This window comes from Arachis stenosperma, chromosome 8 (assembly GCF_014773155.1).
Source record: "Arachis stenosperma cultivar V10309 chromosome 8, arast.V10309.gnm1.PFL2, whole genome shotgun sequence".
NCBI lineage: Eukaryota > Viridiplantae > Streptophyta > Magnoliopsida > Fabales > Fabaceae > Arachis > Arachis stenosperma.
This window is the reverse complement of record NC_080384.1, coordinates 3,186,968-3,200,338: the sequence shown is the minus strand read 5'-3', so window position 1 is coordinate 3,200,338 and position 13,371 is coordinate 3,186,968. Positions and strand designations below refer to the sequence as shown.

Below are 13,371 nucleotides of genomic sequence, written 5' to 3'. Positions count from 1 at the left end.
AACCGGAACGACCTGCACCCCCACGTGGACTAGGACAACTCATAGAAGCTTCCTAGCCAGTGGGCTAGGTCATTTATGGACCCACCCAACAACAGTATATAAAGGGAGAGGTCAGCTCTCCCTCCAAGGTACACATCACCTTACCTAATTTGGCTATCATTTCGTACGGACACAGACTTGACCGTCGGAGTGTCCTTGCAGGTGGCCATCCCCCTCTGTCGCCCGTTCGACCAGCGGTTTCGCCAGTCTTCAGCTCAAACCCCACACTCCACTTCAAGTCACTCCAGGGTCTCGCCTTCGCACCCTCTCATCACAATCCGACCCGTAGAGTACCCGACATCCTCAGATAACGAACATTGGCGCTGTCTGTGGGGATCCTGGAGTAGACATGGAGCGACTTCCCACGTCGGAGGACCTTCGCGAAGGAGGAGGGGCCCGCCTGAGCAGGGCGAGTTCGACGGCTCGTGCCGTCGAGTACCCGCGATCCCCCGTTCAATCCAACCAACAAATCTACACCAAGACCCCCCGAAAGACGTCCCTTCGGAGGGATTGGAGCCGATAGCGCCAAGATCATGCAGGAACTCAGACACAGAGTGCAAAACCTCGAACGGGAGCTGGCAGCGAGGAGTCGATCCCACGGAGACGTCAGCCACTCCCGCGGCGATGCCAGTCGATCCCGCACTCGCACCCGCTCCCCCTTCCGAAGACACGAGAGCCGAGAAAGGAGCCCAACAAAGTGCGATGAAGCACACACGCAGGCGACCTCTCGACCTCACCAAGACAGATCCGAGAGCCACGGGGAGTCCTAAAGAGGGAAAGCCAAAAAACAACAGGAACCCATCATCATGGGGCCACCCCTTTCCACCCCTCGATCCTCAAGGTCCGGCTTCCGAAGAATTTCGACAAGCCAACGGACATGAGGTATGATGGGACGAAGGATCCTTAGGAACACCTCATAGCTTTTGAAGCAAGAATGAATTTGGAAGGGGTAGGCGACGCGGTCAGATGCCGAGCATTCCCTGTGACGCGGGTCGGCTCAGCGATCTGATGGTTAAACGCACTCCCATAAGGGTCTATCACGGCCTTCGCGGACATCTCCCAAAGCTTTCTGGCTCGATTCACAACACGCATAGCAAAGGCAAAGCACCCGATTATCCTGTTAGGGATTACCCAAAAACTCGGAGAGCCGACCAGAAAGTTCATGGACAGATTCAACGACGAGTGCTTGGAGATCGACGGCCTTACGGACTCGGTTGCTAGCCTTTGCCTAACAAATGGCCTGCTAAATGAGGACTTTAGGAAGCACCTCACAACTAAGCCCGTATGGACCATGCAGGAGATTCAAAGCGTGGCCAAGGAATACATCAATGACAAAGAAGTCAGTCAGGTTGTAGCAGCCAATAAACGGCAGCTCCCCAACCCCTCAGCTCGGCAGGCCCCTCAGGTCGACAGATATAAGGAGGCTCCCAGGGACGGAACCCCAGCCAAGTAGCACAAACAACCCCCACAAGTGGGAAGATTCACAAATTACACGCTACTCACGGTGCCCATAGTGGAAGTTTACCAGCAAATTGCGGACAAGGGAATCCTATCCGAACCCAGACCACTGAAAGAGAGAACGGGGGGCAACAAAAGCCTGTACTGTTATTATCACAAGGGTTTCGGTCACAAGACCCAAGACTGCTTCGACCTCAAAGATGCCTTAGAGCAGGCCATTAGGGAAGGAAAGTTAAGTGACTTCTCCTGGCTTATTCGAGAACCGAGGAGACAAGAATGGGAGCGCTCAGAAGAAGATCGTAGCCGGACTGTCAAGGCAAGACAAGAGCCCACAGCGGCCACCGACAACCCCCCAACTTTTGTGGTTAACGTCGTGATCGGACGTGACACCCCCCCCACACCCCCCAAATCCAAATCAGCAGCCAAGAAGGATACCCGGATCCTCTCTATCTCGGCAGGAGGTCCGACCACCTCAAAAGGAGGACCTCTCCCCATGATATCCTTTGGCCTAGAAGATCAGTGGTTTCATGATCTCCCTGAGAACCCCCATGGTAATCTCGGCAATGGTTGGGATCGGGTTAGTCAGGCGAATCCTCGTCGATACTGGAGCCGACTCTAACATCCTATTCAGGAACGTGTTTGACGCCATGGACTCAAGGAGCACGACCTTAAGAGTCACCAACACGGTGTTATAGGACTAGGCGACAACTATATAAAGCCCGACGCGACGATCTCTCTCCCAATCTGCCTTGGAGCCGGTGACGCTAGGAGGTCGGTTATGGCAGACTTCGTAGTCTTCAAAGACTTCATGGCCTACAACATCATTCTAGGGAAAAAAACCATCCACAAATTTTCAGCCGTGATATGCACTAAACTCCTAACGATAAAGTTCGTGACAGACAAAGGAACTGTTGGCTCCATTAGAGGAGACTTGGAAGCGGCGGTCGCCTGCGACAACACCAGCCTCTCCCTAAGGAGAGAGTCTAAAAAGGCAGCCGATGTGCTCTTGGCAGACCTGGATGTAAGAATAGAAGACAAGCCGAGACCAGAACCGGAAGGGGACATGGAGAAGTTCCAGATAGGGAAGTTGGCTGAACAGTTCACCTTTGTAAGCAAAAATCTGCCCTATGAACTCAAGGGCCCCCTCATGGAAGTTGTAAGGGCAAACGGCGACCTCTTCTCATGGACGCCATCAGATATGCCAGGCTTGGATCCCGAAGTCATGTCCCACCGACTAGCCGTCAAACCATACGCAAAACTAGTAGCACAATGGTGAAGAAAGATGTCACAAGAAAGGGCCAAGGAGGTCGCCAAACAAACAGCTGGGCTACTCGAAGCCAAGTTCATCAAAGAGCTCGAGTACTCGACATGGCTATCCAATGTCGTCCTGGTCAAAAAAGCTAGTGGAAGATGGAGAATGTGTGTCGACTATTCCGACTTGAACAAAGCATGCCCTAATGACTCTTTCCCCCTTCCCAACATCGACACCTTGGTAGATTCGGCGGCAGGATATCGTTTCCTCAGGTTCATGGACGCGTACTCCGGCTATAATCAGATTTCGATGCACCGACCTGATGAGGAGAAGACGGCGTTCATAACACCAGGAGGGACTTATTGTTACAAAGTAATGCCAATCGGACTGAAGAATGCGGGGGCCACCTATCAAAGGCTAATGAGCAGAGTCTTCCATGACCTCATCGGTAAGACAGTAAAGGTCTATGTCGACGACATCTTGGTAAAAATAGCAGAGCCAAACACCCTCATAGACGACCTCTAAGTTGTCTTCAAAGCGCTAAGAAAATTCAAAATGAGGCTCAATCCGCTCAAGTGCGCATTCGTTATGGAGGCTAGGAAGTTCCTAGGCTTTATGATAACACAACGGGGGGTAGAGGCTAACCCGGACAAGTGCGAAGCCGTCCTCAAAATGACAAGCCCAGGGTGCGTCAAAGATGTGCAACGGCTCACCGGGAAACTCACGACCCTATCCCGGTTTCTCGGAGCCTCGGCAGAAAAGGCCCTCCCATTCTTCAACCTAATGAAGAAAGGGATCGCCTTCGAATGGACCCCGACTTGCGAAGAAGCCTTCAGCCATTTCAAAAAGATACTCTCAAAACCACCCATGCTCAGAGAAGGAGAGCCTCTGTACCTGTACCTAGCAGTGACCACACAGGCCATGGCGGTGGTCCTTTGTCCGAGAAGAAGAAAAGACTCAGCGCCCAATATACTTCATCAGTAAAGTACTCCAAGGGGCGGAGTTGAAATACACCAAGCTAGAAAAGCTGGCTTACGCCCTACTAACCTCGTCGAGAAGGCTCAAGCAATACTTCCAAGGGCATGTGGTCATCCTAAGGACCGACCAAGCCATTTGGCAAGTCCTCCAGAAACCCGACCTCGCCGGGAGAATGATGGCATGGGCAGTGGAGCTGTCCCAATATGATTTGCAATATGAGCCCAAGTAAGCGATCAAAACCCAAGCAATGGCAGATTTCCTGGTAGAAGTCACAAGAGAAGCACCCGACATACCGAACACACGATGGAAGCTCCACGTTGACAGAGCATCCAACCAAACGTTCGGAGGGGCTGGGATCATTCTCGAAAACACAGCGGGGGTAGCTTACGAGCAGTCGATCATGTTCGATTTCCCGGTCTCCAACAACCAGGCGGAATACGAAGCACTGATAGGAGGGCTAATCTTGGCTAAAGAGATCGGAGCATCCAAGATAGAAGTTAGCAGTGACTCCCAGATCGTCATGTCCCAGATAAACGGCAGCTACCAGGCCAGGGACGCACTACTACAAAAATACCTAGAGAAGGTAAGAGAGTTATGCAAAAACTTCGAGGAAGTCATAATCCAGCATGCTCCCAGGGAAAGAAACGCCCGAGCTGACCTCCTCTCCAAGCTAACAAGCACCAAGCCTGGGACGGGGAACATGTCTCTAATACAAGGACTAACAACTGAACCCGCAATCATCTTATGCACTACCCAGACCCCAAGCCCCCCTCATAGATAGACCATATCTTCCGATACTTAGAGCACGGCGAAACACCCCAAGATGAGAAGGAGGCACAAGCCACCAGGAGGGAAGCCCCCAAATTTGTGATCATACAATGGCAGTTGTACAAGCGAGGACTTTACCAACTCCTGCTCAAATGCCTACGCCCCGACCAGACGAACTACGTCATAAGCAAAGTCCATGAGGGGTGTTGTAGTCATCACATTGGAGGAAGAGCACTAGCAAGAAAGATCATCCGAGCAGGGTATTACTGGCCCACGATGATGTCGGACGCTTAGGAGTTCGTCAGAAAATGCAAAAAATGCCAAGAAAACGCCAACTTCCACAAAGTTCCACCTGAGAAACTTAGTTCAATGATGGCACCCCGACCTTTCGCCCAATGGGGAGTCGACCTACTGGGGTCATTTCCACCCGGACTAGGACAAGTAAAATACTTGATAGTAGCCATAGATTACTACACCAAATGGGTAGAAGCAGAATCACTAGCCAGTATATCCTTAGCAAACTGTCAAAAATTCATGTGGAGGCAAGTGGTCACAAGGTTCGGAATCTCGGAATCTGTCATATCAGATAATGGGTCACAATTCACTGACAAGAAGTTTAAAGAATTCCTCTCAGGACTAGGAATCAAGCAAAAGTTCTCCTCAGTCGAGCACCCTCAAAGCAACGGACAGGTAGAAGCAGCGAACAAAATCATTTTAAATGGGCTAAAGAAACGACTCGAAGAGAAGAATGGCTCATGAGCAGATGAGTTGGCCTTAGTCTTATGGTCTTACAGGACCTCCCCCCAGTCATCTACCGGCGAAACCCCCTTCCGACTCACATACGGGGTCGACGTAGTCATCCTAGTCGAAATAGGGGAGCCGAGTCCAAGATTACTTCTCGGAGGAGGAAACGAGGCGATCGATTAAGACCTGGTTGATGAAACAAGACAGATGGCACACCTGACAGAGATAGCAATCAAACAAAGGATAGCCCTAAGATACAACGCCAAGGTGCTAAAGAGAAGCCTCGGGGAAGGCAACCTGGTCTTACGATGTAACGACATAGGGCCACCGACCCCCGGGAGAAGGCAAGCTGGCCGCAAATTGGGAAGGACCTTACAGGGTAAGAGAAGTTCTCGACAAAGGTGCATACAAGCCAGAAAAATTAGATGGAAGCGAGGTGCCGAGGACATGGAACATGACAAACCTGAAAATATTTTACACATAGAAGGAAGCAACCTGACGGCTGGACGACCCTACCATAACCACTTTACTCTTTTCCATTTTCCTTTATTTCCGTTTCCTTTAATCATATGTCACATTTTCCCTTTTGTTTCAAGTTCTACGTAAGCATATATAATAACCTTGTCTTTTGCAAGATTTACGACAAATACGACGGAACGACAAAATGGCGGGCGGTCGACCTAACGAAAACTCAGGATTGATCACCCCGAAAACCAAAGGGACCCAAAGCTATAAACCCAAAAAGCAACAAGCGACAAAACAGTAAATGTCATTAAAGCGGTAAACCAAAAGGCCATGATGGCCCGAATAAGCAAATTAATAAAATAAGCAAAGCCACGACGGCCCGAGCAAGTAAACACTTATCATAAAAACGGCTTAAATAAAATAAAGTGCCAAAGTGTTCATTACAACTAAAAAGGCGCCTCAAAACAGGCCCAAAAATAAAAACAAATTACAAAAGAAAAGGCAAGAAGTGTAAAAGCTGAGAGAAGTATCCATCTCAAGGCTTGAGGATATCAATAATCTTCCCATCCTCAACTATCTTGAGAGCCCCAACTTGAGAAAGATCGAGCTCGGGAGCCAACACGGCCACGTAGAGCTTAATCCCCTCCTCGGTCAGCTTCACGGCCTCCCAGGCCCCCTTTGCAAGCTCCTTATTTTTCTTCTTCAAAGCAGCCATCTCCTAACGAGCAGCCGCCGCCGAGCTTTCCGCCAACTTCAGTTTTTTCTCTAATTCCTTGGCTTTCTTCTCAGCAGCAGCAGTCTCACCACGGGAGGTATTCAAATCTTTCATTAAGGCGAGGTCCCGATCCACCAGCCTGTTGATCTCTTTGGCATCCTCCTTAGCCTTCTTTTCCTGCTCAGCCAACTTCGTCTTTAGGGACTCCTCCCGATATCTTGAATCTGTCAGGTCTTTCTGGGAGTTCCGAAGTTTTCCTTCCAAAGCATGATAATTTCCCAAGACAGGCTCCACCTTCTTGGCGATAGTAGCAGCTCGAAGAAGGCTGCGGTAGATCCACCTCACCTGCCCAGAAAGGCCGGCATCCCGAAAAAACTCTTCGGTGCCAGGAAGCAACTGCGATTCAATGAAACCCCTAGCATCGAAGTTCTTTTCCATAACAGAGAGGGCCTTCCCAGAGTCCTGCTTCCTCTTCTTCGGGTTGCCAACAACCTTCAAGTCGTCGTCGCCAAACCCTATATCCTCATCGTCAAAAGGAGCCTCCGCCTCCACACTTGGTTTCCCCGAGGCATTCTCAAGAGGAGCTTCAATCTTGTCCGACTGACCTTGGTCAGCCCCGTCGTCCTGACCACTAACCTCCCCGGCGTCCTCCTGGTCCTGACTCGCCGAAGAGTCCTCACCACCCCGTTGGATGAGGCTCATCAATTCAACCAAGGTTTCCTTCCCGCCAGCCATGGAAACCGAAAGTAAAAAAGGGCAAAGGTATGAGCAATAGAAGAGTAAACACAAAGTACAAAAAATAAAGAACTCACTTACATACAACCGATCGGCCTCTCGGTCCCCCATAACCATACGAGAGTTAAGATTTTTTTCGCCAAAAATGGCCAACAAGATGTCGGCGATGTTACGATCTTCCGAGTTCAACCTGTCATATGATATCTTTATCAAATAATCAGATCCCGCCCCGAAGCTCCAGTAAGTCGGGATCCGCCTTTCCACCTCGGCAGTAAGCCAGAAGGGTTGATGACCTTCAATTGGCCGGACCTTGAAAAAAAGTAGACTTAAAACCATGGAAGGAGTCCTCAAAAAGGCCAAAGATCCTACGACCTTGTTGGGCCCTGAAGGACATATACCCCTTCTTCGCCTTCCCCTGCCGAGAGGGGTTCGTAAGAAGGAAAAGGTAGAGGAAAACGTTCATAGAGGTCGGAAGCTCCAGATATTCACAAACCATCTCGAAGCATCGAATGGCAGCCCAACTGTTCGGGTGCAGTTGCGACGGAGCAACATCACAACGATTCAACAAATCCATGACGAGCTCCAGACCTCAAGGCTAGCGCTTTGGGGGCACTGTTACGGACCATTACAAGTCCAGCCCAACTAGCCGCCGGGTCGGGGCACCACCCCTGACCCAGGCACGAACTATCCCTCAAGGAAAAACTAACGGGTCGGTTCCTAACACCCGACCCGGTCGACGCCCGACCCGAAGTCCACGTGACTTGCCACCACGACTCAAGTCCACGCCCAGCAAACCGGTCGGGTCGGTATCCTCGGGGCAACACCCGAACCCCCGACCCAGAAACCGGAACGACCTGCACCTCCCACGTGGACTGGGACAGCTCATAGAAGCTTCCTAGCTAGTGGGCTAGGTCATTTATGGGCCTGCCCAGCAACAGTATATAAGGGGAGAGGTCAGCTCTCCCCCCAAAGTACACATCACCTTACTTAATTTGGCTATCATTTCGTACGGACACTGACTTGACTGTCGGAGTGTCCTTGCAGGTGGCCATCCCCCTCTGTCGCCCGTTCGACCACCGGTTTCGCCAATCTTCAGCTTAAGCCCCACATTCTACTTTAAGTCACTCCAGGATCTCTTTCGCACCCTCTCATCACTATCCGACCCGTCAAGTACCCGACATCCTCAGGTAACGAACAAAAATAATAATATCTGACTATGTGACATACACATCTTTTTTAAAAGGTTGTAAATGACATAAACAATAAAACATAAAGTTCATAAGAAAAAAGAAGTTATGAATTAAGCCCTTGCTCTAATTTGTTAATCTTTTGTTAAATGAATAATTAAAGCACAACCTAATACCTTGGAATAATTATAATTACTATCTCTACAACCTGGCATATATTTGTTTAGTTAATTGATTAGTCTTAAGTTTGAACTTTTGTGCACAAAAAAGTGCATGATTGGCGTCATCAAATAAATTTTCCATGAGTATAATCATTCTTTGTTTGAAGTTTGAACCTTCCACAACAATAACAAGAATACCCACATATCAGACGGCAAAATCCAATATTGAAAGTTACAGTAATAAACTAATAATAATAAACAAATAATCAATTAGTGCGCGTAATTAATTTGAGTGAGTCAACAACACTGCTACTCAAATTTAATTAGGGTTAATTAACTAAAAAATTAAACAATTAAGAAGTAAAAACCGAAGCTTTGGGAGATTGTAAGGAATTAAATGATTGAGCTTCAGTTAGATCCGTTTCTTGTTAGTTATTAAAATGAAGAACCCTCTTTCCAATTCTGAAAGCAAACAACTTTCTTTGTGTACAGTTTCCACGTAATCGCCGGGAGAACCGGTCTTTCTTTCTTTCTTTCTTTGTTTTCTATCCAAATTTATTTTCTTTCTTCACTTTTCCCATTCTCAGCGCTTTATCGCACCTTCTCCTTTCTCTTTCTTTTCTGTTCTTTTCCCCTTTCTCCCATCCTTATTAGGGTTTTTTGAATCTTCCAAATTCCCCAAATTTCCCGTCATTTCTCACTTCCTGTTTCAACGAATCTTCAAATTCATTCGCCCAAGATGATGATGCCCCCTGGCCTCGTTTCCAACCTCCAAGAAGCACTTCAAAACAGAAAAGGTTCCCAAGAACAAGGATCCAAGGACAATGAGGACCCACCCGAACCCGCTTCTTCTATCGATGAGATTCCCGAACCTGAATTCGATCCTTCCAAGCCCATTTTGTTGGTTACCAACAGCGATGGTGTTGAGTCCCCTGGCCTTACTCACCTCGTCGAAGCCCTAGTTCGTCAAGGCCTCTACAATGTCCATATCTGTGTTCCTCAATCGTGGGTCTTTTTCTCCTTCACTTTGATTTTTCGTGTTACCGATTTGTGGGGTGCCTGGTTCTTTTCAAAGTTCGGATTTTTTTTTTAATAATTGATGTGGGTGTTGTTATTGAATATTGTGATGTGTTTTGTAATTTTGTTAGTTCGTAAAATGGTTGCTTTAGGGACAAATCGGTTTCTGGGCACTCTGTTACTTTCAAAGAAACTGTGGAAGCTTGTTCTGCTAAAGTTAGTGGTGCCTCAGCATTTGAGATTTCAGGTAATACTTCAATTATATCCCTTCATCTGGTGTCAATTTGATGGAAATTCATGAAATTTTTCTGTGTATTGATTTTTGTATCGTTAACATCATTTTAACAGATATTGCTTGTTTTCTAAATTCAGGAACTCCTGTGGATTGTGTGTCACTAGCATTATCTGGGGCACTGTTTTCATGGTCAAAGCCAATGCTGGTGAGTATTTGTATCATACAATTAAACTTTATCTGTGCATTTATTCTCACATCCAATGCTGAGGATTGTGGATGATGATATATATGATTTACAATTCAGGTTATTAGTGGGATTAACCGGGGATCCAGCTGTGGTCATCACATGTAAGTTGTTCTCTTATGGTTAGAGATGAATATGTAATAATTGTAAATCTAACATATCGCATATAGTTGCGAAATTCCAAGTTTCATTTGAAAGTAGTGTTTGTAGCCCCTTTGTGTAGACCAATGCTCATCTCATGAAAATTCACCAGGTTCTACTCAGGTGTTGTTGCTGGAGCTAGAGAGGCATTATTATCTGGTGTACCGGCTTTGTCGATATCATTAAACTGGTAAGTTTATGATTGTTTATTTATATCCAGTTTTAACTGTGCCTTCTTGCTGGACATTATGAATTGGTATCATCCTGTTGTAGGAAGAAGGATGAAAGTCAAGAAACTGATTTCAAGGATGCAGCTGAAGTCTGTTTACCTTTGATAAATGCAGCTATCAGGGATGTTGAGAAGGGAACTTTTCCCAAAAGCTGCTTTTTGAATATAGAAATTCCCACATCACCTTCAAAGAACAAGGTGTGCAAAATTTCTATATTTTCAAATGCTTTGCTGCATCCGTGCTTAGTTATTGGGAAAATTGATTGTTCAAAATCCAAGTATGCTTGAAGTTTGATATTCTATACTTGTTTCTTTCCCTGGGAAAATTGTTTATATGAATGCAGTGTTATCCTTTTCTTTTTAGGGCTTCAAATTAACCAAGCAAAGTACGTGGAGATCCACGCCAAGCTGGCTAGCTGTGTCAGCTAGCCGCTATCCAACTGGTCATTTCATGGCCAATCAACAAGGTGGCCTTGGCCTTCAGTTTGCACAGCTTGGACGGGATGCCTCTGCAGCTGTAAGTGATCCACTTGCTCAAAGAAATTATGTTTATGCTTTGTGTAATCCCCAAATTATTCTCATGCATCTAATTCGAATCTTCCTCATCTTTGTCTTCTTCAGGGCGCAGCTCGTCGACTGGCTACACAGAAAAAGAACTTGGAGGTTATTGAATCAGTTGGAGCTTCAGGAAAATCCAATTCCAACAGAGTGAAGAAGTACTTCAGACTAGAGGTAAAAAAGAAAAAGAGAAGAAAAACAATCTTCATTGAGTATTCTGGCATGAGGATCATGTGTGAACCCTGTTAATATTAAGTTAATCTGTTTTGTTTTTTCCCAATAAGAAAAGATAGCATTTTGTACCGAAGAGAGGTTATCGTAAAAACTAAAGTTGTTCACAAAGCTTACCTTTCTCTGAGTTTCTACTCACTACCTCTGACACATCTAATCACATATGATTTAGATTGCAGGTTTTGAATAGCATTTAAATGATTTTTAATATTTTGTTTAAGTGAACTTACTTAAGCTCTTCTTGCATATTCAGTTTCAGGAAAAGGAGCAGGAAGATATAGATGAAGATATGGATTACAGAGCACTTGAAAGTGGATACGTAAGTTGCAATATTGAATTACTGTATTCTTAAGCAGCAGTAATTTGTTATTCTCAACTAATTCTTTTGCGTGTGATTTGGCGGGAGCAGGTCGCAGTGACGCCGCTGTCTCTTTCGACTCACATTGAGAGTGATATTCAAATGGCAGCTTCTGATTGGATTTCTGCTGCCATTCCTGCTGAACAATAGATGGAGAGTTGAGTATGATTGTGTACATTTGAGATTTATGATGATGATTCTTTCTTTTCCTTTTTTCTTGCATAAATCAAAGATGGAGCAGAAGCGTTAGTCACACCAATTAAATAGTTGATTTCTTTTCATTCTCTGTTTCAATTTTAATATTTTTTTCTTATTCCGGTTTTGACATTTTATTTTTGGTTCTCTTCATTGTTTCACTTGCTTTGGTTACTTAGTTTATTTCTGAGGCGAAGCAAATGCTTCTTGTAATCACTTGGGCATATTTTAGAAAAATGCCATTTGGAATGTTTGTAATGCCAATTATTAGCAAAACAATGGAGCACTTGTAATTTTCCACTTGTATCTTCATTTGAAGATAATTAAGCTTTGGAGTTGATGATTTCTTAGTATCTGTTCTGTTCTTTCTCATATTCAAGGTGTACTAGTGTATATTATTTATCTTGAAAGTAAAATTAATTTTGAAATGGATTTTGTTTGTGATTTTATATATTTCTATAGTGTAACCACTTTTGAAGCCTTCGTTAGTGATTTATATATATTCAAATATATTCAATAGATGCAGTTCTACAAAATTGAGTTTAATTCATGATGCCAAATATGATGAGAAAGCATGACTATAAAAAATCCCAAATTGTGTAAATCAACACTGACAAGGCACAATTTGGAACTTGGAAGGATGGGTGATGTTTGTATCATCTTTTATATACAATTTTTTTTTATATTTTTACCTATTCTACCGATATCTATCAAGTATCAACTACTTTTTTATTGTATTTAAATTATAATAATATTAGATTAGATAAGTTCAAGTCTCTTGCTTTTTATGGAAGATTTTCCCCCTTTTTCGCATAAAGGAATAGGTGAGATTATTAGTTTATTACCAAGATTTTTTTAATTTAAATTATTTAAATATAATATTTACGAAAATGTGTAATTAAGAATGTATTTACCTATATGCACAACATCTCATATTTTAGATAGGATGTCTAAAAATTAGTTAAAAGCACATTTTGAATGCACATTTTCATAAATATTATATTTAAATAAAAAAATCCTTTACTATTGTTTTGCACTTTTGGTAAGGTTATAATATTTAATGCTGTAAAAAAAACAAAATGTCACTTATCTTATCATTTTTTGTTTCGTCAAAAAATGGGTTAGTGTTGTAAAATAAAGGATATATATAAAATAAAGATGTATAAATAGAAGACTCTATTATTAATATAATTAGCTCAATAATTATTATATATATATATAATAATATTATATGTTGTATTGTGTATATATATATACAAAGATAAGAAAAAGTATTAAAAATAAAGAGAGAGAGATTTGCATTTGATACTATCTCAATATAATAAAGATGGTTAATATTGCTATTAATATTATATGTAAAGAGTAATAGAAAATAGAATTTAAAATACTTATAAAATAAAAGAAGAGAAAGAATTGTAATAGTAATATAAGGAGAAGGGTATTTGATTGTAACATAAAAGAGAATCGATCTCTTATTATTTGGTTGTGTGTAGTAAGAGAAAAGAAACTAAATACTTTATAATAAGAAAGAGAGAGAGGGAATATATTAGCTTTTTATTGCTGTGTGTTAACAACGGAGGTTAACCTCCTATTTATAAGCATATGGGAGGAATGTTTTTCAACCCATATTAATTTTATTCTCTATTGGTAACATAAAACTG

The 13,371-nt window shown here is 43.9% G+C and overlaps 1 protein-coding gene across 1 annotated transcript; it reads left to right on the top strand.

Moving 5' to 3' along the window:
* Positions 1–8,933: 8,933 nt before the first annotated feature.
* LOC130943603 (uncharacterized) lies at positions 8,934–12,063 on the top strand. The gene is made up of 10 exons (XM_057871545.1): positions 8,934–9,507; positions 9,672–9,766; positions 9,892–9,959; positions 10,059–10,102; positions 10,252–10,329; positions 10,413–10,566; positions 10,733–10,885; positions 10,990–11,100; positions 11,411–11,476; positions 11,567–12,063. The coding sequence occupies exons 1-10, from the start codon at positions 9,242–9,244 to the stop codon at positions 11,663–11,665; spliced, it is 1,134 nt and encodes a 377-aa protein (XP_057727528.1). The 5' UTR covers positions 8,934–9,241; the 3' UTR covers positions 11,666–12,063.
* Positions 12,064–13,371: the final 1,308 nt, after the last annotated feature.